Source organism: Encephalitozoon romaleae, chromosome VI (genome assembly GCF_000280035.1).
Source record: "Encephalitozoon romaleae SJ-2008 chromosome VI, complete sequence".
In the NCBI taxonomy this organism is placed as follows: domain Eukaryota; kingdom Fungi; phylum Microsporidia; family Unikaryonidae; genus Encephalitozoon; species Encephalitozoon romaleae.
In genome coordinates this window covers 32,675-57,227 of record NC_024901.1, presented here as the reverse complement: position 1 = coordinate 57,227, position 24,553 = coordinate 32,675, and the positions used below count along the sequence as shown (strand labels likewise).

At 41.0% G+C, this 24,553-nt stretch overlaps 20 protein-coding genes and 1 non-coding gene across 21 annotated transcripts; 9 read left to right on the top strand and 12 right to left on the bottom strand.

Annotated features, from left to right (window-relative positions):
- Positions 1-10: 10 nt before the first annotated feature.
- On the bottom strand, positions 11-1,042 carry EROM_060440 (T-complex protein 1 subunit zeta; the record flags this gene model as incomplete). The annotated part of the gene is made up of 1 exon (XM_009266360.1): positions 11-1,042. One exon carries the CDS (start codon positions 1,040-1,042, stop codon positions 11-13), a length of 1,032 nt encoding a protein of 343 aa, XP_009264635.1.
- Positions 1,043-1,273: 231 nt separating this feature from the next.
- On the top strand, positions 1,274-1,606 carry EROM_060430 (putative zinc finger domain-containing protein; the record flags this gene model as incomplete). Its single annotated transcript, XM_009266359.1, has 1 exon — positions 1,274-1,606. One exon carries the CDS (start codon positions 1,274-1,276, stop codon positions 1,604-1,606), a length of 333 nt encoding a protein of 110 aa, XP_009264634.1.
- Positions 1,607-1,658: 52 nt separating this feature from the next.
- Positions 1,659-2,567, top strand: EROM_060420 (mevalonate pyrophosphate decarboxylase; the record flags this gene model as incomplete). The annotated part of the gene is made up of 1 exon (XM_009266358.1): positions 1,659-2,567. The coding sequence occupies one exon, from the start codon at positions 1,659-1,661 to the stop codon at positions 2,565-2,567; it is 909 nt and encodes a 302-aa protein (XP_009264633.1).
- A 25-nt stretch (positions 2,568-2,592) lies between these two features.
- EROM_060410 (translocase of outer mitochondrial membrane40-like protein) lies at positions 2,593-3,447 on the bottom strand (the record flags this gene model as incomplete). The annotated part of the gene is made up of 1 exon (XM_009266357.1): positions 2,593-3,447. The coding sequence occupies one exon, from the start codon at positions 3,445-3,447 to the stop codon at positions 2,593-2,595; it is 855 nt and encodes a 284-aa protein (XP_009264632.1).
- Positions 3,448-3,540: 93 nt separating this feature from the next.
- Positions 3,541-6,435, bottom strand: EROM_060400 (nuclear pore complex protein Nup155; the record flags this gene model as incomplete). Its single annotated transcript, XM_009266356.1, has 1 exon — positions 3,541-6,435. The coding sequence occupies one exon, from the start codon at positions 6,433-6,435 to the stop codon at positions 3,541-3,543; it is 2,895 nt and encodes a 964-aa protein (XP_009264631.1).
- Positions 6,414-6,899, bottom strand: EROM_060390 (N-terminal acyltransferase complex subunit Ard1; the record flags this gene model as incomplete). Its single annotated transcript, XM_009266355.1, has 1 exon — positions 6,414-6,899. One exon carries the CDS (start codon positions 6,897-6,899, stop codon positions 6,414-6,416), a length of 486 nt encoding a protein of 161 aa, XP_009264630.1.
- A 73-nt stretch (positions 6,900-6,972) lies between these two features.
- On the top strand, positions 6,973-8,481 carry EROM_060380 (hypothetical protein; the record flags this gene model as incomplete). Its single annotated transcript, XM_009266354.1, has 1 exon — positions 6,973-8,481. The coding sequence occupies one exon, from the start codon at positions 6,973-6,975 to the stop codon at positions 8,479-8,481; it is 1,509 nt and encodes a 502-aa protein (XP_009264629.1).
- A 5-nt stretch (positions 8,482-8,486) lies between these two features.
- EROM_060370 (ribonuclease Z) lies at positions 8,487-10,277 on the bottom strand (the record flags this gene model as incomplete). The annotated part of the gene is made up of 1 exon (XM_009266353.1): positions 8,487-10,277. One exon carries the CDS (start codon positions 10,275-10,277, stop codon positions 8,487-8,489), a length of 1,791 nt encoding a protein of 596 aa, XP_009264628.1.
- Positions 10,278-10,436: 159 nt separating this feature from the next.
- Positions 10,437-10,721, bottom strand: EROM_060360 (ribonuclease Z; the record flags this gene model as incomplete). Its single annotated transcript, XM_009266352.1, has 1 exon — positions 10,437-10,721. The coding sequence occupies one exon, from the start codon at positions 10,719-10,721 to the stop codon at positions 10,437-10,439; it is 285 nt and encodes a 94-aa protein (XP_009264627.1).
- A 60-nt stretch (positions 10,722-10,781) lies between these two features.
- On the bottom strand, positions 10,782-11,216 carry EROM_060350 (dUTPase; the record flags this gene model as incomplete). Its single annotated transcript, XM_009266351.1, has 1 exon — positions 10,782-11,216. The coding sequence occupies one exon, from the start codon at positions 11,214-11,216 to the stop codon at positions 10,782-10,784; it is 435 nt and encodes a 144-aa protein (XP_009264626.1).
- A 44-nt stretch (positions 11,217-11,260) lies between these two features.
- On the top strand, positions 11,261-13,594 carry EROM_060340 (GTP-binding protein; the record flags this gene model as incomplete). Its single annotated transcript, XM_009266350.1, has 1 exon — positions 11,261-13,594. One exon carries the CDS (start codon positions 11,261-11,263, stop codon positions 13,592-13,594), a length of 2,334 nt encoding a protein of 777 aa, XP_009264625.1.
- A 358-nt stretch (positions 13,595-13,952) lies between these two features.
- On the top strand, positions 13,953-14,660 carry EROM_060330 (dynactin complex subunit; the record flags this gene model as incomplete). The annotated part of the gene is made up of 1 exon (XM_009266349.1): positions 13,953-14,660. The coding sequence occupies one exon, from the start codon at positions 13,953-13,955 to the stop codon at positions 14,658-14,660; it is 708 nt and encodes a 235-aa protein (XP_009264624.1).
- A 119-nt stretch (positions 14,661-14,779) lies between these two features.
- Positions 14,780-14,850, top strand: EROM_060320. Its single transcript has one exon. It is a non-coding gene; the product is annotated as a tRNA-Gly (tRNA).
- A 56-nt stretch (positions 14,851-14,906) lies between these two features.
- On the bottom strand, positions 14,907-15,500 carry EROM_060310 (O-sialoglycoprotein endopeptidase/protein kinase; the record flags this gene model as incomplete). Its single annotated transcript, XM_009266348.1, has 1 exon — positions 14,907-15,500. The coding sequence occupies one exon, from the start codon at positions 15,498-15,500 to the stop codon at positions 14,907-14,909; it is 594 nt and encodes a 197-aa protein (XP_009264623.1).
- A 31-nt stretch (positions 15,501-15,531) lies between these two features.
- EROM_060300 (RNase PH-like exoribonuclease) lies at positions 15,532-16,203 on the bottom strand (the record flags this gene model as incomplete). Its single annotated transcript, XM_009266347.1, has 1 exon — positions 15,532-16,203. One exon carries the CDS (start codon positions 16,201-16,203, stop codon positions 15,532-15,534), a length of 672 nt encoding a protein of 223 aa, XP_009264622.1.
- Positions 16,204-16,296: 93 nt separating this feature from the next.
- EROM_060290 (zinc metallopeptidase) lies at positions 16,297-17,958 on the top strand (the record flags this gene model as incomplete). The annotated part of the gene is made up of 1 exon (XM_009266346.1): positions 16,297-17,958. The coding sequence occupies one exon, from the start codon at positions 16,297-16,299 to the stop codon at positions 17,956-17,958; it is 1,662 nt and encodes a 553-aa protein (XP_009264621.1).
- A 20-nt stretch (positions 17,959-17,978) lies between these two features.
- EROM_060280 (hypothetical protein) lies at positions 17,979-20,174 on the bottom strand (the record flags this gene model as incomplete). Its single annotated transcript, XM_009266345.1, has 1 exon — positions 17,979-20,174. The coding sequence occupies one exon, from the start codon at positions 20,172-20,174 to the stop codon at positions 17,979-17,981; it is 2,196 nt and encodes a 731-aa protein (XP_009264620.1).
- Positions 20,175-20,215: 41 nt separating this feature from the next.
- On the top strand, positions 20,216-20,896 carry EROM_060270 (replication factor A protein 2; the record flags this gene model as incomplete). Its single annotated transcript, XM_009266344.1, has 1 exon — positions 20,216-20,896. One exon carries the CDS (start codon positions 20,216-20,218, stop codon positions 20,894-20,896), a length of 681 nt encoding a protein of 226 aa, XP_009264619.1.
- A 60-nt stretch (positions 20,897-20,956) lies between these two features.
- Positions 20,957-21,769, bottom strand: EROM_060260 (transcription initiation factor TFIIE subunit beta; the record flags this gene model as incomplete). The annotated part of the gene is made up of 1 exon (XM_009266343.1): positions 20,957-21,769. The coding sequence occupies one exon, from the start codon at positions 21,767-21,769 to the stop codon at positions 20,957-20,959; it is 813 nt and encodes a 270-aa protein (XP_009264618.1).
- Positions 21,681-23,771, top strand: EROM_060250 (DNA replication licensing factor Mcm5; the record flags this gene model as incomplete). The annotated part of the gene is made up of 1 exon (XM_009266342.1): positions 21,681-23,771. The coding sequence occupies one exon, from the start codon at positions 21,681-21,683 to the stop codon at positions 23,769-23,771; it is 2,091 nt and encodes a 696-aa protein (XP_009264617.1).
- Positions 23,772-23,800: 29 nt separating this feature from the next.
- On the bottom strand, positions 23,801-24,445 carry EROM_060240 (peptidyl-prolyl cis-trans isomerase; the record flags this gene model as incomplete). Its single annotated transcript, XM_009266341.1, has 1 exon — positions 23,801-24,445. The coding sequence occupies one exon, from the start codon at positions 24,443-24,445 to the stop codon at positions 23,801-23,803; it is 645 nt and encodes a 214-aa protein (XP_009264616.1).
- Between the last annotated feature and the right edge of the window lie 108 nt (positions 24,446-24,553).

Genomic DNA, 24,553 nt, shown 5'->3' with positions numbered 1-24,553 from the left:
TTCTTAACACTCACTTTTTGGCAGCATCCCAAAATCCTCTCATTGAGCTGCCAACATGCGTAATCACATTTCCCCCACACATTCTCACAAGCCTTTCAAGATTTCTTCTTTTTGCTCTTCTTAATGCAAGAATCCCGGAGCTTGCAAATACTTCCAATGAATATGGATCAATCCCTTTCTCCGTCACAACCATCAGGGTCTTCCCATTCTTTTCCTTGATCTTCCGACCAAACTCCGCAATAGCCCTTGATCTCTGTAATATAAACTCTCTTTCTTTTCCTGCAAGTTCTTCCCTTTGCTCTGCAGAACTATAGCAAAACTCGGCATTTATCTCCGGCTTCTCATATTCGAGTGACATATTGGTTATCAAAATACAAACCTCCTCAAGTTTATCGGGCATCGCATAATGCCTTCCTCCATGATCTAGCACAAGTCCATCCACATACATGGTTTCAGACACGTCTCCCTCCTGCATCTTAATAACCTCCACCATGTTTATATCAAAGAACTGTGATTGTATCGCATTCTCGACAGCCTGGACTAATACCATTGACAAGCTCAAGGCCATGTCCTCATCAACTTTGGTTCTAATAATACTATAGGCCATTTTCGAAAGTGTGTCTTCTTCAAATGGCCTTTCTAGTGTCTTGAGATACCTCATTACATCATCGAGACACAACTGAAGAGAAGCGCATATTCTAGGAATAGGCACTCCGTTTTCAAAGTGTCTAAATGCATCATTAAATATCTCACAACACAAGATAATCAGTGTCGTGGCCCCATCTCCAAATGTGGTGTACATGGATGTTGCAGCTCTTGTAATGATGATTGATGTGGGATGCGTAAATTGTATTTCCTTACACAGGGTGTTCCCATCCTTTGCAATGCGAAGTGTCTGCCCAGGGGATATTAACGCTTTGTAGCTTCCAAAGGGCCCTATACTCGACGAGAACAATCCAGAAAGCGTTGCAGCCGTGTTGTTGTTGATTCGAATTGCCTGTCCAAACTGAGTGACCTGAGCCTCTGAATGTGTGGAATTCATTGGGGTAAATTTTTGCAGGCGGGTTAACATCAAGAGACACAGAGAGTATACATTAGCTCTCTGATTGGAAAGCACGCTGGCTGTTAAAACACCGGGTAATGCTTGTTTTCATTGGGTAGAAGTTTCAGCCATTATAAATAGTACAATGAAAACAAAAGACAAATTCGGTTACTTTAATAGGGTGCTTATCTGTTTCATCAAAAGGATAAAATAGTAAGCTTGCTTTGTACTATGAACAGAAAACCCAAGAGAGAAGGCAAGAAACCCAGGACAAGAATGACAGGAGACCAAATTAAAGCATTGATGGCCTGCTTCCAAGACAATCCATTTCCTTCTACATCAACCAGGGAGGAACTGTCAAGAATCCTAAGCATAAGCCCAAGGACGGTGCAGATATGGTTTCAAAACCAAAGGCAAAGGATAAAGAATCAAATGAGGATGATTAGTGAAGGGGAGGTATTTGAAGAGAATGTTCACAAAGAATGCCCTGGTAAGTTATGCATCTTAGCACATGTGGCAACCAGAAGAATGGAAGAAAGACACGAACTGGATCTTGAATCTTAAAGTATTCAGGGATATGTAAATAGAAAGACCAATGCGAAGCAATAGCCCTCAAATGAAAGATTCATCATCTGGTTACGGAAGGACTCATCCCAACATTGCTGTCGTAAAGTATTGGGGGAAAACAGACGAAACAAAGAATACACCTTCCAATCCATCAATATCCTTTCCTCTAATAAACTTCTTGACAGAGACTGTTATTGAATATTCTATGGAAGATACCTTCTACTTAAATAATGAAATGGTTACTATTGGAGAAAGAATGAATCGTGTTGTGGAGATATTTAGAGACAGAGCTGGAGACGGGAGGCCGATCTGCATCAAATCATTTAATAGCTTTCCTCATTCTTGTGGGCTTGCATCCTCAGCATCAGGATTTGCTGCATTGGCATTGGCCCTGAACGACTTCTATAACCTTGAAACATCGGAAGAAGAGTTGTGCAGAATTGCAAGAGTTGGGTCAGGAAGTGCTGGAAGAAGCATATGCCCAGAAATCTGCTTGTTCAATGGCATATATATTGAAAAGCTACCACCTTGGCCAGAAATAAGGATTCTTTCCATTATATTGTCGGGGGATTGCAAGAAAATAGGGAGCACGGAGGGAATGATAAGGACAAGGTATACAAGCAATTTATATCAGGCTAGGCTGTCCGGAATGGAGGAAAAAGTCAAGGCCATGGCCCAGTACATCACTCACAAGGATTTCGATGGGTTTGCTCATCTCACAATGAGAGAATCCAATGAACTCCACAGCATTCTTATGGATACATATCCTCCAATTAGATACATAAGAGACGATGGATTCAATATCATTGAAATGTGTCATGAGTTTAATAGAGACAGGGTGAAGATTGCCTACACATTCGATGCAGGCCCAAACCCATTCCTAATAACCTTGGAACGATACCTTAATGAAGTAGAGGATTTCTTCAAGGCTTACAAATTAATTCCATGTAACTACTGAAACGCCTTTGCTTTTATAAATGGCCTTAGAATTCCAATGAAAACCCAAATCCATGGGAACACCCGGACTTGTTAACCTCTGCATTGACATTAAAAGTCAACCCTTCAGTCAGCCTTTCTCCAAGATAAAACCCCAGAGACATGTCACTATTCACATTTGCCTTTACTTGGGTTTTTGATGTTGATAGCCTGCATCCTATGGCTGCACTGGGTGGGTTAGCTCTTGGTGCCTGTATTTCTGCACCAATATCAAAGAACTTTCCAATCTTATGGTAATAACTAAGGCTTAGTGCCGTGAACTGCTGAAGTCCTACAGAAAAGACCCCGTTTCTATGCTCGTACCTTCCACACATTGAAATACCAACCTCTGTGTCTGCCCCAATAATCTCGGCTCCAAGACTCAAGGATCCAAACTGCTGGAGTGTGTTTGCAACATATACCATTCCTGTACTTTTTATGGCAGGACTTATCATCTTTAATCCAAAACTGCTGATCCTATTCTTCATTTCCATCTCGACTTGGCTGAACACTTCCTTCTTCCCCGTGATTATCGTATGGATCCTTGTGGCAAGGTTTCCATACATATTCATAGCCCTAACCCCAATGCTGTTTTCATGGTCCATGCTGACCTGCACCAAGGAATTCTTTAGACTCAGAGTCCCAAACATCTGGCTGACATGTGCATTTCTATCAAGGATATCAACCCTAGATACCTGAAGGAATGGAAAAATTGTCTTCGATATTTCTGTTCTCACACCGCTGCATGTTTGAGAAGTGACTATTTCGTTTGCCTCGGCATTGTATGTGTCGAAGGTGGATGTTATTTCTCTTTCGGAACAAGACCTTCTGATATCTCTAAGGATGTTTGAGATCCACCTCATCCCATGGTAAAATTTTCATAATTAAATTCAAGCTTACTCATATTTTGTGAGCTATGGGCTTAGATTCGTAAATAGAAGCAGCAAGGTTTATTTCTAGATTCCATACTTCTTCCGGCAATATTCTTCAATCTTGAGATAGAACTCATTGTTATTGGAAAACTCTTTGAGGTCGTTTAAGAGCATCTTCTTCATCTCAGGATGATTATAGTCTTCCCCTTTGATCTTCTCCTCTAGGAAACTTATAACTTCAAGGTAGCTGAACCCAGCGTTTGCCAGTGCTTTTCCCAGCCTCTTTCCCTTGGTCATTTTGGAGCATAGAATGTCCCCAACTATGTTACAGTCCATTGCAGGCCCAGAAGCCTTAACAGTCCCCAGAAATCCTACTGCTGAATCAAAGTCTCCGCTCATCCCCTCCTCCCATAACTCCCTTATCACAGCCTTGTCTGTATAGCTAGATATTCCAATGATCTTAAGAGCCAACTCAGGATACTTGTACGCATAATCATTGAATAGCTCGTCTGCAGATAAGAGATTGTTGCTTATTGTTGGATCAATCCGGCCTCTCTTCAAAATATCGACTTGTATATCTGCAAGCTCTAATCGGAGTTTGACCTCGTTGAACAAAGGCGTATTGACCGACACGCTCAAGGCTGTTCTCAGAAGATCGATCTTTGTTTCCAAAGGTACAGGTTTGTTATCAGCCAACTCCAACAGAGATTGTGTTCCCTTCATCTTATCATTTCTGTAGACACAGTACTTCCAGTGAAGTTCAAATATCCTGGGATCACTCGATGACATAGCCTTTTCTTTTAGAAACCTTTCAAGAAACGGCACAGATATCTTAACTATATCATTGAGAACCATAGCTCCAGGTTTATCGCAGCAGCTACACTCCTTTCCAAACTCATTCTCCTTCAAAATATCGATCAATGCTTCAAACAGTGCGTATAGGAAATCCTCTCTTGGATCCTCCAATGCAAGGTTCAGTGCGCCAGCACATCTAATACTCTTCTTCAGAATCTCAACTCCATATTCAAAGTCGAAATTGAAGTTCTCTCTGATAAGCGTTGTACTTCCATAATAGAATCCAAACTCGTTGTATTTTGCAATGAGTCCCTCGTTGTACTGAACATTCTTAAGGTTGTTCAGCGACTCAAATAGCACCTCCCTTGAAGGTCTCTTGTTCAACATCTCAAGCCCTCTTTGATAGTAAACCTCCTCCATGGGAAGGAACAAAGGACATCGGGCGCTGAGTGTCTTTATGAGAGGCTCAACACTCTGGTTTACCTTGAACATCTCAAGGATTGACTTAAGAGTCCTTTTCTTGAATTCCTCACTGTCTTCGAGAAGAACATATTCCAATGATCTTCCCTCTAGATTCACAGAGTATTCATACAGCACATTCATATAGAAGCATGTCTGCAGAAACTCATCTATAAAGTCATATCCTTCTTTCAGATGTCTGGCCTTGATCTTTCCTCTTATGTTCTTCATCTTGCTCTGGATCCTCTCAAGATATATGTTCCTCTCTCCGTTCAGAATATCCTCAAATGGAATGCTTAAAATAGGTCTTATCAATCTGTATAGATATAGGAATAATGCAGAAGCCTGAGAATCTTCATTCTTCAAGCAAAGATACTCCAGCCTTCCCACATCCTCATTACTTGCAAGGAGCTCGTAGTATATCACCAGCATCTCCCTTTCTCCATAGCTCTTGTACATACTAAAGATCTCCTCAGACCTACAATTCAAAAGGAACTTCTCAATAGTCTGGATCTCATATATAAAGATCCTTTTATTTCCCAGGAAGAGAATAGTCCTGCCATCAATCCCAATAAGCTCTATATCACTTTTCATAACAACAACCTCATAGCTCTCAGAGCTCTTTAGCTTATCGAAGTTGTAAATCTGGTCTTCGTTCAAAGAGATCACTGTTACAATGCTTCCATCATATCGCCCATTCCGCGCCATGCAAAGCCTTCTATTTGATGTATGCACCTTCATTTCCTTGATCTCAGTCATATCCCCAATGTTTGGAGATCTCTTTGTCATCACAAGTCTAGAATTTTCATAGAAGTCCCTTGACCCATCCCTTTGTATTAGATAGAAAAACACTGAATCCTCCATTTCATCGACTATCTGTACATCAGCATACTCCCTGCACAACACAACCTCTGTTACCTTGTACATTCCTCCCTCAATGTTGTATATAATGGCATTTCTGTCGAGGCAGACCATAAACCTTTTTCCTAAGCTCAGAGCTCTAACTGCCGACCTCTTCCGTTTCAGAACAGATGGAACTAGGCTTGATAGAATCGACGAGCTCGGGTCATAAGCATGCATAATCTTGAAAGACCAGGAGTCAACGCTCTTGTAGACAATCTGATACACCTTTCCATTCTCACACCCTATAAATACATCTCCATTTGAGGCCTCAGCACATCTCACACAGCTTGGAGAAGACGCCACGAAATCGGTATTAACCAAGCAAAGGGTGTCCTTCTCAATCCCGTAGATCATCACCTGCTTCTCAGTTGCAATAAATAAACAGTGCGATATTCTCTCGTTGAAAATCCCGGCCTTGGGAGTAAATATTATTACCTCCAGTACTTCAGATGAAAATGTCCCTATCTCCTCCTCTTCATTACTTTCATACCTCCAGATCACAAGGTTCTTGCCATTCGTAAACCATAGCGCACTCATGACAGGTAGTATGCCACATCTCTTGTACTCAATTTTCGGGATACCTATTTCTCTTCTTTTCACCATCATCTTCTGAACTGCATACGTCTGGTCGGATCCTGTATAAATGTCTCTTATGGAAGGAAGCTTGCGTTCTTCATACCTTCTTGCCTCGATAAGGCTTGGATGCTTTGTCTCCATTTTTAAGGGCTTTCTACCCCAAAGCAAATTAAGAGGCCATTGGGACATAAGACTGCACCTAGCATCTTCCATTATTTTTTTGATCATGTACTTGACTCCAGCCATAAGCTCATTCTATGTCCTGCTGCCCCGGCCTCATAGTAGGGAATATTGGCCTCCCTGATCTCAAATCCGGCAGACCTATACAGACTAATTGCCCCAACATTCGATGCCCGTACATGAAGATCAATCTCACACCTTCTTCCTTGCGACTCTATTCTCATGGCATCTATGGAAAGATTAACAAGTCTTCTGCCAATCCCACTCCTTCTGAAGGGCGCATCCACACAAATGGAGTAGATGTGCCCTTTCATCTTACTCTTGAAAAAGACGGCCTCCGAGTATCCTATCACCTTTTCATCCGTCTCTGCAACAAAAGAGGTTGTATAAGACATCGATAGGGAATTCAGGAACGTTCCCAATAAGAAGTTTTCAGTTGAGTTTTTGACATTTAGTTGTTGGACCTGTAGCAAATCTTTGAATCTCATGCCTCTGAATACAACGTGTTCTGCTTTCTTTTCCTTCTCCATACCCCTTGGGATATCTAGTGATACATACAACAGTCTGCACATAAGATAAAAATTCCCTGTAAGCCCTTTTTCAATGAACAACCAAATCCTAATCATTGGTCTTGACCAGGAGAAAAACAGTCTACCTGAAATTACTCCAGACAACTCCCTGTTCAGAGATGGGCTGTGTATTGTGCAATTGAAAACTTCCCAACAAGCTGGACTTCTTCTTAGGAAGCTTGAGAATTTCTCCCATGTTAAAGCCTATTCCTTGAAAGATTTCTACGATACAATGAGTTCAGAGGACAAGGAGTATGTTCCATTGAAAAAATTAGAGCCCAGGGAATTTGTCGACTTCCAGTTTTCTGGACGTGAGCAGTTTGTAATACTCAACAACGGTATTCTTTCCTTATTTGAGCAGAAGAACAAAGAGTTTGAAGAGATAAGTGGATTCAACGATGTTAGAAAGTGCATGGTCAGCAACGATGGAGTATTTGTATGCTTCCTTGTAGATAGCACAATCGAAATCAGAGTTGGAAGGCGTCTTGAGGTATTCAGCAAGATTAAACTCAATGACGAGGTTGTAGACGTGTCATTCAGCCCCGATAACAAATTCATTGTAGTTTTCACAAGGAAAGAAACCAGTGTATGGAGCACATTCAAGAACGAATGTCTTGTTAGGCAGCAAGGAGGTAAGGGGGAGATTGCATTTGATGAAGATTGTGTCTACTTCCTGGATAAAGGCAAGGCCTTTTCTCTTTCATTGGGTAAGGAAGTCGCACTCGATCAAAAACTCTCCAACGTGAAATTTATCAAGTACCACAATGATCAGAAAGTGGAGTTCAGTAGTGATAGGGTGCAGAGAATCAGATACACCAAGGGAGAGCATAAACTCTCTAAGTCACATGCAAATATCGAAGAGATCAAGTTCCACTTTTCGGAAAACAGGTGCTTTGCGCTCATAACAAAGAACATACAAAAGAAAAATGTCCAGTTTGTGGAATCTTATGGAATGGATGGAATAACCCTTACGCAACTTGAGGGATGTGTAGAGCAGATGGAAGTGTCCGATAAGATGTTTGCCATTGTAGATTCAAAGCAAACACTTCTATTATATAGTAGAGACAAGTTTGGATTTAACATGATAAAGCAGATCAAAAAGGAGGACGATCTTTTCATTGCACTTTATGATGAAATATGCTGTGTCCATGATTCCGATACAGGGAATATAGAATTCTATGATAACGGCGAGCTAAGAAGTGCCTATTCTCACCCATCATGCACATCCATTTTATGGTCACACAGTGGACTTTATGCAGCTTCTGCTTCTGCTGGAGATTGTTCAAGCGGGTTAGTTCAGATGTTCAATAGAAATGGAAAGCTCCTCTGGAAAAAGGTGTTTAATAGGCTTTCTTTGCTTATGTGGAGGCCTTTCATACGTATTCCTGAAGAAGATAAGGCAAAAGCTATAGAGCAGTTCGAAGGTACCGTCACAGATGAAGTAAGCTCGTCGGAGGAACATACCGTGGATGTTGATGAACTCCTCTCTAAGTGGAAAAGTTATCTCATTTCCAGAAAACAAAGAGTTTTGTCATTGAAATAAATTAATCACCTATTCTCAGCCAACTTAAGCTTGTCATAGTAGGCATTGATCTCGTCTGTAGGATATAGAGTTGACCCAATTGTATATCTAAATAAATCTATGCATGGGATCCATTGTCCGTCAGATATAATTCCCTTCGAGTATCTCTGACTGAAATGGGTAAGGAGCAAAACCTTTGATTTAGATGCTTTGAAGACTTTAAGTGCTCCATCTATTGTTGAATGGCCTGTGTGCATGGCCCTTTCCTCTTGATCGAGGGCAAATGTAGCCTCGTGTATCATAACATCCGAATCAAGAGACATCATCCCAAAGAGTATGGAAGGCCTCGCATCTCCAGAGTACGTTATGATTGTGTCTCCATCCTTCACTCTAATTCCACAAGAATCGGAGCAATGGTCCACACCGCAAATCCCCACCTCAAACCCAACATCAAACTTCAGAATGTGATCTTCCACATCAACCGTGCACAGAGGAGACCTTTGGGATAGCTTCCATATGTCTTGGAACTTTCTTTCCATTGCCTTTGCATGGTTTGTTTCTATATATTCATGATTTCCAATATCGAAGCTTTTGACAAATGGCTTTATAGCAGCCGGAGCAAAGATCTTTATTTTATGACTTATCTTCTTCAATGCAGATGTAATTCCCAGCACATGATCTGCATGAGAATGTGATACGAAAATCGCCTTGAGCTTTTTCAGAACATTAAATCCTCCATAGGCCCTATGAATTTGGAATAAAGTATCTTCTCCACAGTCAAGCATAATGGCAGCATCATGGGATTCATAGAGTATTGACGATACATTCCTGTACTTAGATGGGATAGCACATCCTGTTCCAAGAAACAGTATGGCCTTTTCCTTGTGCTCTCTGCTACATGAAGTATGCTCCTTCTGGGATGAGGGGAGGTGAGAGAAGCACTTTGTGCTCTTAGTATATATAAGAGTTCCGCAGCTCTGAATACTCTCTATGAGCTTCAAAGGATAAGTAAGGTTCTCGCTAGGAAGCGGTAATAGAAAGTCCTTGTGTATTGAGCTTAATTCTAGCTGAATGTTATATAAGGACAGATATTCAACAAAATGGTTGTCTTCCAAGAAAAAGAAATGTCCATCAAAGACAGAGGATAGATGCTGTGCAACATCCCTTTGAAAGCAAAAGAAATACTTGGGTGCCTCCTCTCTTATTCTTTCCAAAAGTCTTTCAAAGTTTCCAGAAGAATAAACAATAGCAATAGTGCCAATGTCTACATCGTCTTCCATATACTCTCTCCCATCATATACTTTTCCATTGTATTCTATACTCTCTCTTTTTGTGAGCCTGGAGTATAAGTGCTTTGGGATGTCTTCAGGAACCTTCTCTACAAGGAATCTTCCTCTGATCGGTTTGATCTTCAGAATGAAGGAGAACTCTTTTTTTCCATCAGCTTCTATAGAGGGCATGCTCTCAATGGCTTCTACTCTAATAAACTCATCTGCATAATCTCTCATATAGTTAATTCTTAGGCTCATTGGGTCTGCAAATCTCTTCGCTAGGATTATCATCTCTTGTATCCTTGGGCTGCACACAATATCTAGAGCTTTCTTTTTTACATCTCTCAAAGTTAGATACATTCCTATCAGAGGAGGAACGGATTCTTCTGATGAAACAAAGATTGTTGAGATCTTGCTGATACTGACGCTGGATTCTATACAGTATCTCTGAAACCCTTCAAAGAGATTGAATAGATATCTTTTATTGTCTATTGTTAGCACCAATGACTTACCACTTCTTGTGGCTAGATACTTAAATTCTATCATATTTCTACCAGGTTGTGGAGGGTGATCTTTATCTAGGCACTACATCCATTGTTTTCTTTGTAATCGATGCTGATGTTTCGGAATGGTGTTATTTCCTAAACAAATAGAGATTGCCAGGTCTGCACACATGAATCCAGGAAGACTTTTAGGATTTGGAATTTACTGGATATATATGACTGTCGCTACATTTGTGGGCCAGGAGTCCATTGCTAACACCGAAATGGACCTATCCATAGAAGTTGCATTTACGGGCCTTGAAAAGATTGCGATGAAGCTTGATGAGTTGATATGGAAGCTCTTGAAAATGAAAAAAAGTAGGTCAGAAATCGGGGACAATGATATAGAGGCTCGCGCTCGAAGAATGTTTGGAATCCCTGTAAGGACAGAGAGGCAATGGAAAAGACTTGCAGAGGAGGTCAAGAGAAAGGAGAAAGAAAGAGACATGAGACATTGGAAACAACATTTGATATTTAATGAGGTAGGATATTATTAAACTTTAGAATTTTATTTCATTCCTGTTGATCCAAATCCAAGACATCCTCTTTCAGTGGAATCAAGAGACTCCACAAGATTCACTTCACAGCTTAGCACGGGAACAAATACAAGCTGAGCTATGCGGCAGCATTCTTCATATTCAAACGGCTGCTTTCCATTGTTAATAAGAGTAATCACCAATTCTTTGTTTTCCCCAGGGTATACACATGTCTCAACCACCTCCATCCAGTTCTTCAAAGCAAGCCCTGACCTTCCAAACACTAGTCCAACAATCGACTGGGGAATGTCCCATATTAATCCCGTTCGTATGGACTTTCTCTCCCCCGGCAGGATCACTCCAGACTCCACAGAATGCACATCATATCCAGCTGCTCCTTCAGATTGCCTCTTTGGGATTTTGGCGTTGGAATGTACTTTGTAGACTCTTATTTCTTCAACTGTCATAGGGTTGCAGATGTTATTTATTATTCGCATTCACCCTAAAATTCATGAATGAGAAGACAGACACTAAGAAGCCAAGAAGGGTGACTGACGGACAGCTACGGCATGAGGAGAAGATAGCAAGGGTTCCAATAGAGAACATGTTCTACAAAGACCTCCCCCCTGCGTTTGTGTCAATAGTAGGGCCACCTTCAAGCGGGAAAACGACATTAATGAGATCTATAGTGAAGTACTTTACTCATCAACTGATAGATAATCCCCGGGGCCCCGTGACACTGTCTCCATCAAAATCCAAGAGGATCACTCTATTTGAATCAAGGGTTGACATCCATCAGTTTGTCGACGTGTCGAAAGTGTCTGACCTAGTCATTCTCACCATCAATGCAGGATCTGGGTTGGAGATGGAAACATTTGAGTTTCTCACTCTACTGATATCTCACGGGCTTTCCAAGATTCTGTGTATTGTGACCAATGTAGATAGCTGCAAGAACCAGAAACATTTAAAGTCGATAAAGAAGAGAATATGGGAGGAGATATGCCCTGGAATCAAGTTCTTTTATGTTGGAAAGGTTGAGGACGGAAGATACGGGGATTCTGATCTGCTTAAGCTTTGCAGGTCGATTGGAGTCATGAAATATAGGCCTATTGAATGGAAGTGCATGCATCCACATATCATTGTGGACAGAGTTGATGAGACATTTGTCTATGGGTATGTAAGGGGAGGGTTGATGAGGAAAGACATGGAGGTCCATATTCCTGGGGTTGGGGATAGTAAGATAGCTGACATTGAAGTCCTAATGGACCCAGTTCCTACCCATGGTGAAAGCAAACTCTCACAAAGGTCGAAGGTTCTATACTCTCCGATGTCAGGGGTTAATGAGGGAAAGAAAAGAGAAGCTGAAGATAAGAAGGGAATGAGGATTGAAGTTGAACAGGACATGGAAATCAGGGTTTTCAAGGGAGGAAAGAGTATTGACGAGGAGTCCGATGCTGATGTATCTTCGGAGAGCTCGAACAGAGAGGATTCTGAAGAAGAAAAGGAAGAAGAGGAGGCGGAAGAGGAAGATGAATCAAGTCTTGGATTTGAAGAGCTGAAGAAGATGACATCTGACAGGTTCCAAAAGGAAGCAGTTACTGAAGAGGAGCTTATTGAGAAATTCAACAAAGGATATGAAGAGAAAGAGAAAGAAAGCAGCAACATCCTACTCAGAGAAAAAAGAAGGTTGGAAGAAGAAATAAAAAGGAACGAAGAGATGATGGTTCCTGGGGTTATTATTCCTGGGAAGTATGTTAAGATTAGGTTGTCTAATCATGTTCCTCAGACAGTTGATTTCAGCAATGTCATTATTCTCGGGAGCTTTCTTGTAGCTGAGAAGGAAATGAATATTATTCAAGGGAAGGTCAAGAGATACAAATGGTACAAGAAGATTCTGAAAACAAATGAGCCTGTAATCTTTTCTGTTGGATGGAGGAGGTTCCAGAGTGTTCCAATATTTAGCATGAAAGATGCAACTAGGAACAGAGTTATAAAGTACACACCCGAGTCTATGCATTGCAACGTCTCTTTTTATGGGCCTGTTGTGCCTGCAGGAACTGGGTTTTCTGTGTACAGTGAAAAGGGAGACTTTAAGGTTCTGGGGCTGGGAACAATAACAGATGTTAATGGAGATGCAAAGCTTGTCAAGAAGCTGAAGTTGGTTGGATATCCCAAAGAAATCAGACAAAATACAGTATTTGTTCAAGACATGTTTACTTCTGACCTTGAGGTGCTAAAGTTCCAGGGAGCATCACTTAAGGCTGTGAGCGGACTCAGAGGACAGGTTAAAGCGCCTCATGGAAAGAACGGGGTTTACAGAGCTACTTTTGAGGGGAACATGCTGATGAGCGATATAATAACATTGAGATGTTTTGTTCCTGTAGAGGCATATAAAATCTTTATTCCTGTAAACAACCTGGTAAATGAATGGAGGGGACTTCGAAGGCTACATGAGATAAGAGAAGCCTTAGGGATTACCCATAACTACGGCCAGGAGGAATCTTCTCCCAACGAGGAGGAAGAATGCGATGACACTGATGAGGATTACAGCCTTCCGCAAGAAATAGAAAACGAGCTTCCTTTCGACAAGAGGAGGATCTCTGTTGTTAGTGAGAAGATCGAGTTACCGATTCCTCCTGACTACAAAGAGAAACATGAGATGAAGAATAACATTATGAAAGAAAGGATAAAAAAGGATCGGGAAGAGGAAGAAAACATACAGAGACTCCGCCGAATGAAGGAGGAGAATTTACGAAAGAAAGAAAAAGAAAGAGAGGAGAGGATCAAAAAGACTATACATGATAATTACAAGCATATGATGAAGAAGAGACATAAGAAAAGGTGATTCTTTATTACTTTACCTATTAAAACTTGGTGGATGACAATTCTTTCTAAGTTTTATGAGCCTTGTATATATTCATGTAGGCATCTATCTTCTTTTCAAACTCTTTTAGCTTTTCTATCAGGAGATCCTGGTCCTCGAGGTCTTTATCAAGGTATTCATGTATCTTGGAAATGGTGGTACTGTCGATTTCTTCACTGGCAGAGGCAATAGATTCGTTTTCTATTGAAGCGGAGGAAGCCAGATCATCGAGCTCTATGGTTGGAACCTCATCGAGCTCTGGGATGTCGAGAATGATAGAGTCTTGATCCATTAGGCAAGGACTATTTTTTTAGAACAAGTTAAGGGGTGCAGAAGCCGGATGTCTCTGCTGATGGTAAATGATAGGCTGACGCTTGGAGACAAGTTCAAAGGGACTGTTAGGTACATTGGAAAGATAAAGTCGAAGGATGGGAAATGGATAGGGCTGGAGCTAGATGAACCTGTGGGGGCTAATAATGGAAGTGTGAATGGAATAAGGTATTTCCATTGCAAAGACAAACACGGAATATTTATACGATACGAGAAGATTAGGGAGGGCCTTGTATGTGAATCTAGAGGGGTCTCTGCTGATGGGAAGATTTCCAGAGATCAAACTCACCTTTATGAATTGAAGATAAAAAAGCTGGAGGAGACAATTGAGTCTCTGAAGAGTACCGAGAAAGAGGAAATAGTTGAGCTTAGGAAAGAGAATGAGGAGATAAAGAGGATTGTTCTTTCACTGCGGGAAGGGATAAATTCCAAAAAGATTGACAGGGATGGAAGGATCTATCTTGAATTGAAGGAGCTTGTGGAGGGGAGCAGAAAACATATATCCGACATGGTGGGGCTTGTTTCTGACATAGATGAGATCTTAAATAGAAACAAATTGGCAAATAGAAAGAGTGTTCAAGAATGTGAAAGGCATAGAGTCATGTTTTTAGTAAAGAGAATAATAGACAGTGTTCTGGATGATAATATCGAAGCTGCCGAGAATTTTAAAGGAGAGTTTGTGAATATAATGAAGAAGTATGGGATAAATGTTGAGTAATTGTATGTGAATTAAACAGAGTGTTCTATCTATTGTATGTATAACGAATCTTGCTATTTCAAAGGACCATTTTCCTTGCTAGCAGATCAAGTGATCAGCACGGGGAGAGGGTACAACAAGCATCATTGGTTTAGTGGTATAATAGCCGGTTGCCATCTGGCTGACCCGGGTTCGATTCTCGGATGATGCATTTTGCCTTTTCATATTCACAAAACATTTATCCATTCAGTTTAATAAAGTTACCTGTTAGCCAAAAGCTGTTCTCTCTCTTTTTCTACCTCTTAAACGAACTGTTTCTAGCTTATTCAACACATCCGAACTTCCATTGGCCATGTAGCCCTCATAGAAGCTTTCCAGAAGTTTGGTGTCGTGTCTACATCCAACTGCTTTTTCAAAGACATACAGATCAACAGCCTTGTCCTCATCTTTCGAAGAGACATAAGACAATCCAAAGTCTATCACATGGATTTTGTCTCTAAAAATGAAGTTTGATGTCGTTAAGTCTCCATGAACGATATCTGCAAGATGAAGTTTTGACACAAGAACTCCTAAATCATAGAAGAGGGCTTTCTGGTCATCGCTGTCATCAATCTTTTCTTTTAGAGGCATTCCATCTATTTTCTCCATCACAATGGTGTTGCCATGTACATCTATCAACTTTGGCGCTGGAATTCCAACAACTTCAAGTTTCTTAAGGATCCTTGCTTCTCTCCTTGTCCTGCTGTTTATTATCTTTGTGTCTAACGCCTCAATCCTATAGGCCTTTCTCACGCGTCTCTTTGAAACAGTCTCTCCGTCATCCCAGATAATCGATTCTGCACCCTGGAAAAGAACCCCCATTAGAAGGGACCCCGGATGTAGAGGTTATCTATCAAATGCCCCCACATTCCTCCTCACTCTCTATTTCTGGAATCCGCATGGCAAAATTCCCAGTAGATCTGTCAACAGCCTCAAGCACCTGTTCTATACCACATTCCTTTCCTACCTTTTCGAGGAAAATTATCTCCCTGAACGACTTCATTACAACAATGCAGCTCCAGTCTTCTTCCTTTTGTTCATCCTCAGATGGGTCAGTAACAATCACATTTCCAATCGAACAGTAGAAGAAGCATTGAGGCATATAGTTCATTTTCACTCCAAGTACTTCTAGCACAGAATTCACACCTTTGACAGCAAGGCTGTAGATATTTCCGTCGCTTGACAAGATTCTTAAGTCTATGTGAATAAATGTAACTTCTTCATTCAGCTTAACACATAGGCTTTCCAAGTCAATGCTTTTCTGCTTAGTATACACTTTGTGAAGGAAGTTCAGTAATTTCTCATGTCTCTTCCCTCCAATAGACACGCTAAAGCTTATTATTCCTTCATGAGGCCTGTCGATATATGGCTTTGATACAGTTTTTTGAAACACAGTTAACAATCGGGACGTTCCCATGCTGACAAGACAAGAATTAGATATTCTCTCAACCTCAAATCCCCTCGCTTCTTCAATATCTCTATTGTCAAACCTTTCCTTAACCTCTGCCAAATTTTTCGCTATCATCAAGGGGACTCTACTCTTTACCTATCTGAAGATACGACTATGTAAGCCGAGGCTGTTTCATAACTCAAAGCTCCCAGGAAGGTGGTAAACAATATGCTTTTATTTGTGCTGCTCGCTTTTGTGCCTTGTAAAACAGAAGAAATAAGCATGGTGTTTGCGAGCTTGGACAACAGAATCATTCCCATGGAAAGCATTCCCTTATCTTCTAATCTCATTCTAACCTTTAGGGCCTTTGGAAGGGAATTCAGGCTTAGATTGAGCGATTCGTCTCTTGAAGCCAATGGAGTGCTTATGAGACAGAACCTCTGCGACTTTTCTATTACATGTCTTGACAGAGAAGAATGTTATGGGTCGATGTCCTTTTGCAACTCCATCCGTGGATCATTTGTGTTCTCTGGAATCATGTATCAAATCAAATCAACCGAAGATGGAAGAGTTGAAATCGAGGAACTAGGACAGGCCTCTATGCATGCACAAAAGGATGCCAAGAAGCATGTTGAAGCAAGAGGAGGGAAAAGAGTTATCAAGGTCTTTTTGATTAATGATTACGACAGAGTCCAAGAGATAGGTCCAGATATAAACCTTGACACCATGGAAATATTCAAGAATGCGAGGAATGTGTTCGAAGGAAATAAATGGAACATTCATGGAATCAAACTATCGTTGAATGGTATACTCAATGTTGTAGATAAACCTCTGGTGCAGGAACCTTTTAGCAGATTGCATAATCTGGGAATGACAGAAACCAGGGACTTCAATCCAGAATACATAGAAAAGGCTGATAGTATCAGAGTGCTGAGTGCTTTCAGCCGAATTCTTGGATCTGCCAGGACAGACACAGATGCAGGGTCATTTCTAGAGACATCAAACTTGATTCTTCTTCTTCAAACATCCAGCATAAAGGTGAATGGGCTGACGTTTGTTGGAGGAATAGGCTCTTCTACCAGAAGATTTGGTGTTATCAGAATCTCTGAATCAGATTCATACTTCTATAAAGGAAAGGTGCTAGCACATGAAATAGCACATGGCCTAGGAGCAGAGCACGAACTAGATGAAAAATGCTTGATGAGAGAAGAGGAGAGTCCATTAGAGAAGGAAGAAAATGCTGTACTCAGTCACAAGACCATAAAGAAGATAGAGAACTTTATCCTGAAAAATGAATCGAAGTTTGGTGAGGTAGATACATGTGGAAACGGGGTGATGGGAGAGGGGAAAGAGTGTGATTCGGGGCTGCCGAATGGCTCTATCTGCTGCACCAGTCAATGCAAGCTGAGGTCTTGGGCGCAATGCGACGATAGAAATGGAAGATGCTGTATAGATTGCGAGTTGCTCCCAAGAAATACGACGTGTAAGGAAAAAACCTTAAACGTTCACAAGATGGACTGTGAAGAGGGTAGCTACTGTGATGGAAAGTCCCCCGAATGCAGGATCAGGTATGTAAAGGACGGATTAAGACCCGTTCCAGAAGGTGCCTGCAAGAAGGGAGTACTGCAAACAGAAGCTTTAATGTGTGAGAGGGTTGGAAGGTTTTCTAGTGAGAAGTGTCCATCTAGAGACGGAAATCTCTGGTGCCTTGACCAGTATGATGTATGCTTCCCTGTTTTTACCTCATTTTCCTCTTCCATAAAACTACTGCATCTGAGAAGTCAAGAAGTCAAACCTTTAACCATTATTACAAATAGATCTATGTTATTACTAATAGGTATATCAATTTGTTTATTGGTTGCCTCCAAGTTCGTTATTCTAAGAAGATAAGCATCTGAAGGTAGATTGCTCTATTGAAGTAGCCCATCAGCCTCAACACTAAGATATCCCATAACTTTCATTGCATCTTCTTCAAAGTCATTCCATTCTCTGATGAATTTCTCATTCAAGATATGTATGTCCCTGGACTCCAACAGATGAGATTTGTACCTTAGCACGTTGAACAAAATTCTTTGGAAAATGTCCATGGATGTAAGAGCATGAGGTGTGATAAGATCTACAACCTTTAGGATATCATTCTTGTCCATCCCTCTTATCCAGTCTTCATCTAAAAGCTTCTCTAGCATCTTTGATGAATCTGTACTACTGGAATCCTTTCCTTCCAAGTTATTCTCTAACCCCTTCAAGAGTAGAAGCTCCGAATACAAACTCCCCCTCTTGTGCTTCCATACAGCCTCTTTTGCATTGCTCCTCTCTTTGAACTCTGAAAAGTTTAAGGCTGCTTCCTTAGGCCTTGCAGATGACTGGAAATTACTCTTGTTAGAAAACAGGATAAGATCATTACCTCTGGATACAACCAGAAGAAAGTCAAGGTTGGGAGAAAACCTGATAAACTTCGCTTCATTATCCAATGCAAGCATGTCAAGAAGTGTTGTGGTCAGAATGTCATAAAGAAAGACATTCCGGTTGCATAGAATGGCTATCCACTTCGAGTCACTTGATAAACAATAATCCACGATCTCATCTCCCATCTTAAATGCTCTTGAGACTCCATCGTCATAAAACAGAACTTGAGTAAGGGTGCAGATAATAATGAAGTTCTCCATCAGTCTGACTGACACTATTTCCTTCTGTTCATATCTACCGATCTCCTCCCCTTTCAGAGTGTATACACGTATTCCAGAACGTGTGGCTGCAACTATCCTTGTAAAGTCCATTGCTAAGTCAACTACCTCCTCGTCTATGGCAAACTCTTTATGAACAAGCTTCGATTTAAGATTGATTAAAATGATCTTGTCCTTCCCGAAGCAACAGAAGTCTTTGTACACAGCCAGGCAATTGACGTCCTTATTCAGAATAAGCCTCGAGTTCTTCTCCGAGAAATTAAGGGCATAGAGACTTCTTCTTCCAAAACACACTATATTCTTGTTTACGTCTATCATCTCAATGTTGCCTTTGAACTTGAACATGAAGTTTTGTTCGTCCCTGTATACATTCATATTGAACACACACCTTGGCCCGAACACAAGCACATTTCTCTCATCTATAAACTCCATCCCTATTATCTCGTCGTTATATGTTCTCCTTCTCTTAACTGTCTCAAGACTGTAATTTTCCACTTCATAGACAGTCAGGGAGTCCTTTGTAGATACAACAAGAGATCGGTTATCTAAAAATCTTCCACTTAGTATCCCCCCAACAGGATTCTCTTCATTTCCATCCACTTCGGTGGCACTGTTTTCAACCGTTATTACCTTCTTCTTTGAGCTCAGGTCAAATATAAACATCCCTTCCTTGGTTATTGCCATAAGGTGATTCCCTCCAAAACTAAGCTCGCCAACTGCATCTTGGAGCTTGAATGAAAACAGAATTTTATCTGTCCTCAGGTTGAATATGTGTATGGAACCATTCTCTAGCCCTATTCCAACAACATCAACCACAGGGCTTTGCTCAATTGATGTTATGGGTGCCTCAAATGGCTTGTACACATATATTTCCTTTCTAGAAGACACATTGAACAGCACCATCCTCCCTTCTTTAAAAATCTTAACAACTTTGTTGACATATGTGTGGGGATGGAACAGCCTCTCAATCCCATCATGCTCAACCTTGTACATCTCGTTCAGGTCCTCTGTGACAAACAGTTCGTTTTGTGTTAGAATCAGGATCATCTCTCCAAACCCAAGTATCTGTCTGACTATAGCCTCCATACTTTCTTCAGACACCCTAATCCTCTTATTAGACTGATTAGAGTTTAAAGGCAGGGTAAAACAACGGACAATCCTTCCTCGAGTGGTGACATAAACATCTCTGTATGATCCAACATATACAACATCTCCTCTCTGATATGTGCAGTGAATTCTACCAAAGATAGGCCCACAGAAAAGAAGATTCATCTTTTTTACGTCATATGTCATATAACTCGTGTGTGTTGTCGATGTCACAAGGACGGTCCCATTGGACTCCCTAACCATTAGAGGAAAGCTCGAGGCCATTTGGTTGGCGATTCTGTATCTCTTGAAGAGATCCGATTCATTAATCTTCATCACAAAGGGTAAATTTTTGGTACTGGAAATTCCGGACCCATATGGACAGAAGCGATGGCGGATACATCCAAAGCTCTCCAAAAAGAGAGTTTCTAGGAATAAAGACACTGAGAGCACTTACAATCAAGCAGATTAATAATTGCGAGTTTGATGAGATATCTTCAGCGCACCTTATAGACTCTGCAGAGGTCACAAACGTTCAGATCATTGGCTGGGTTGTCTCATCAAGGATATCAGCAACGGGATCGATGTTTGTTTTGGAGGACGGAACAGGAAGTGTGGATTGCACATTCTGGCCAAGTAATTCTTATGAAGAAGAACAATGCAAAATTCTCGAAGAGAAAAATCTTTTTAAGGTCAATGGGTCTCTCAGAACATTTAATGGAAAGAGAAGTGTATCCGTATCACATCTATCCCAAGTCGAAGACTCAAACTTTATCACTTATCATTTCCTGAACTGTATCCATCAGCACTTGTTTTATACCAGGCAGCTCCAAAGAGAAGAAGTAAGGAGCGACGGAGCAAGACTTGACAGAATTCAAGAGGATATACTAGAGTGTTACAGAAAGAACCAAGATGAGAATGGACTCCACATCAATGTAGTTATCAAGATGCTTTCATCTAAGTATCCGGAAAACGAAATAAGGGAAAATATCGATGTTCTGCTACGAGATTGCCATCTATACAGTGTGGATGGACTAGAATATAAGACAACAGTTTGAAAAAGGTCAGCCATTTAATAAATGCATTTCGTTACAAACAGCTAACAATTGGATGGGAAGTCACCTCTCATCTTGTACCCCGCTTAGGTCCAGCCCCTTTACATGTGTATTGGTTATTCTGATCCTCCTCCTGCTTTTCCTGTCTTTCTTAATCTTAATTGTAGGCCTTTTTTTGATGTTCTCGACCTTTTCTGTCTTCAATCCTGCAGTATTAAGCTCCCTTATTAGATCGTGGTAAGTGGATATCCTAACTTGACTCCATAGGCTTTTTATCTGGGGATCAATGGGCTTCTCATGCATATCATTCCAGAACACTATCTCTGACCCGTCTATGTCGCTGAGCACAATTATCTCATCATTCCTTTTTAACTCCTCCACAAAGGGTGTGATGTTGACAGGAGAGTCCATAAGCTTGCTCATTTCTAGTCCTTCTTCTCCATTTATCTCTTTCATCACCTTTCTCAAGTCCTCTACACCTCTTATTGAATATAAAGGCTTAAACATCAAAGTACTGTGAGTTGCAACAATCCTCGGATTCTTCTTAATAGACTGGAGAAGCATGTAGTTGTTGTGGAGATCGATTCTTGTCTTGTCCTTGATTTCCTCAAAGGTCACCGGCCTGTCATGCTGCTTTAGAAGGCTGATTACAGCATGTATATAAGTGTTTGTATGTCTTGGGACTCCTCTGTCTATTGAATCTATGCGGTCATGGCCCATGTCTGGGATAGAGCCAGCTGTGTTTAATTCTAATTGTTGAATTGTACGAAAGAAAACCCATCTCAAAATGTCATGGGATGAACATAAAATTGCAAGCATCGACCTGGTGACCAACGATCTTGTTGTGAATGGAGAGGCTGTGAAGCATGAATTCATCCGATTTATCGAGCAGTTTAAGACAACACACAAAGAGTACTCTCATGTGCTTTCATCAAATATAAATCAGAACAACTTCTCTCTGACGGTCAAGCTAGAGCATATTTACCAATATTCCGATCTTTTGTCACAGGAATTGTCTAGAAGGCCTGAAAGGGCTATTGAGTGGTTTGAAGAAGCCATAATTGGCAGATATAATACAAAAGGAGTACAAGGATTTCAGCTTTGCCTGGTTTCCAGCGGTAGGAGTATACCTATCAGAGAGATAAATGCATCAAAAACAAACAAAATAGTGAAGATCCAGGGAATAGTTGTTTCTGCATCTTCCGTTATCACAAAGCCAAAGACATTGTTTCTTGTTTGTAGGAACTGTCTTAACAGTAAGGAGGTAGTAGACATGATTCCAAGAGTATGTGATAAGGCAGAATGCCCCACTGATCCCTATATTGTCATACCTGAGAAAAGCCGGGTGATAGATGTACAGTATGTGAAGATTCAGGAGTTTTTTGAGGACATTCCTGTTGGAGAAACACCTAGACACTTCAGCCTGGTCCTGGAAAAAGGGATGGTCAACAGGTTGATTCCTGGATCAAAAGTTGTTGTTACTGGGATCTATTGCATGAGGATGATCAGGGATAGTTCTATTCCAATTGTAAAGGTAACGGGGCTTGAAGATGGAAACCTCAAAGCTTCGAGGATGTTTACGGAAGAAGAGGAAGAAAGTTTCAGAAGCCTTAGCAAGACAAACATTTATGAGAAGATCTCCAAGTCAATTGCACCTTCTGTGTATGGGCATGAGGATGTAAAGAAAGCTCTAGCTTGCATGCTATTTGGAGGGACTAGAAGGGTGTTTGAAGACAAGGTTACCCTGAGAGGAGATATCAATGTTCTTCTTCTAGGGGACCCAGGGATGGCCAAGTCGCAGCTTCTAAAGTTCATGGAGTTAGTATCGCCAGTAGGTGTTTATACCAGTGGGAAGGGTAGCTCTGCAGCGGGACTAACAGCGAGCGTCATAAGAGATAGTAGCGGGGAGTTCTACCTTGAGGGAGGGGCTTTGGTGCTTGCAGATAATGGAATATGCTGCATCGATGAGTTTGACAAAATGAATGAGCATGATAGGGTTGCAATCCACGAGGCTATGGAGCAACAGACAATATCAATAGCAAAGGCAGGAATAACAACAATGCTGAACACTAGGACAAGTATCCTTGCCGCAGCAAACCCTGTTTTTGGAAGATATGATGATTACAAGACACCTGATGAGAACATCGAGTTCGGGGCCACGATTCTATCTAGATTTGACTGCATATTCATACTGAAGGATAAATTTGGACCGAATGATGCTGTTCTTGCAAGACATGTACTTTCTGTTCATCAGAATAAGAACAAAGAGGATGATGGCCATTTAGACCCATCCCAGGACGATAAAAGAGACTGGGGGTGGAGGGAAGACAAAGAGCAGGACATCATTCCAGTTCATGTGATAAAAAGATATGTACAATATGCCAAGAGTAAGGTATTTCCAACGCTTTCCGATGCAGCATCTAGGCAGTTGTCAAGATACTATGTCAACACTAGGAAAGAGGTTAGGGAGTTTGAGCATAGCACTCTTAAGCGAAATGCAATACCGATAACAGTTCGGCAACTGGAAGCAATAATACGTGTGGGAGAATCACTTGCAAAGATGGAGCTGAGTCAGATTGTTACGGAAAAGCATGTGGAAGAAGCAATAAGGCTTTTTAATGTAAGCACAATGAATGCTGTCTCTCAAGGGCATATGCTGGAAGGAATGATTCGTCCTGATGTGATCAGCGACATTGAAGAAATTTGCAGCAGGATAAAACTACTTGTACCAATTGGAGGATCAATAAGATATAACGACCTAATCAGACGACTTGAAGGAAAAGACGAGTGGATGTGTAGGAAGGCCATTGACTATATGTGTAAACAAGAAAAGCTAATAGCTAGAGATATGGGGAGGATATTAGTAAGACAACCTTGATTAAATAATGTGAGGCTGCCACATTTAGTTTACCTTCGATAAATTATATGGAATCCCGAGGGTGTAGACACAGGCTCTGACATCTCACCCTTTCGAAGAGAAAATGCAGGCCTCTCAAACTCTTTCATCATCTCATTTCCACATACAAACCCCAAGTCCCCACCTCTTTTTGCAGACGAGCATTGGGAGTGTTTAAATGCTGCCTCCTTGAAGAGGTCTTTAAAGTTCTTATCATTGACCTTTGCTTTTAAGTCCTCGTATATTGTCTTTATTCTTGAGAGGGCTTCATCGATGCTTACATCCACAGGTTTCCTGGATTTTTCATGTTTTATAAGTATATGATACAACCTAAAACCCTCCATAGGCTTTTTCTCCGTCTTTTCTCTTGTCTCTGTGTTGTAAAAATATGGCTGTCCGGTTTCTTTATCTTTAAGCTTTATCCACATCTCAGGGTATAGTCGGATGTAACTATTGTAACCATTTAGCGTCAAAATCCGTGCCCTCTCCAAAATGATAATCCCAATAAGATGCTTTACTTGTGGAAAGGAAATCTCTAGCAAGTGGGAGCCATATCTAGAACTTCTGAGAACAGATAAAAAGGAGGCCGAAGCACTTGATGAGCTGGGGATGAGAAGAATATGCTGCCGAAGGATGTTTTTGGGACATGTGGACATCGTAGACAAACTTCTGAAGTTTGATGTTGTCAAGGACTTCACTCAAAAAAGCTGATTGGATAATGCATTTACTGATTGGATGACGAGATTTCTGCATTGTCCGAAGTT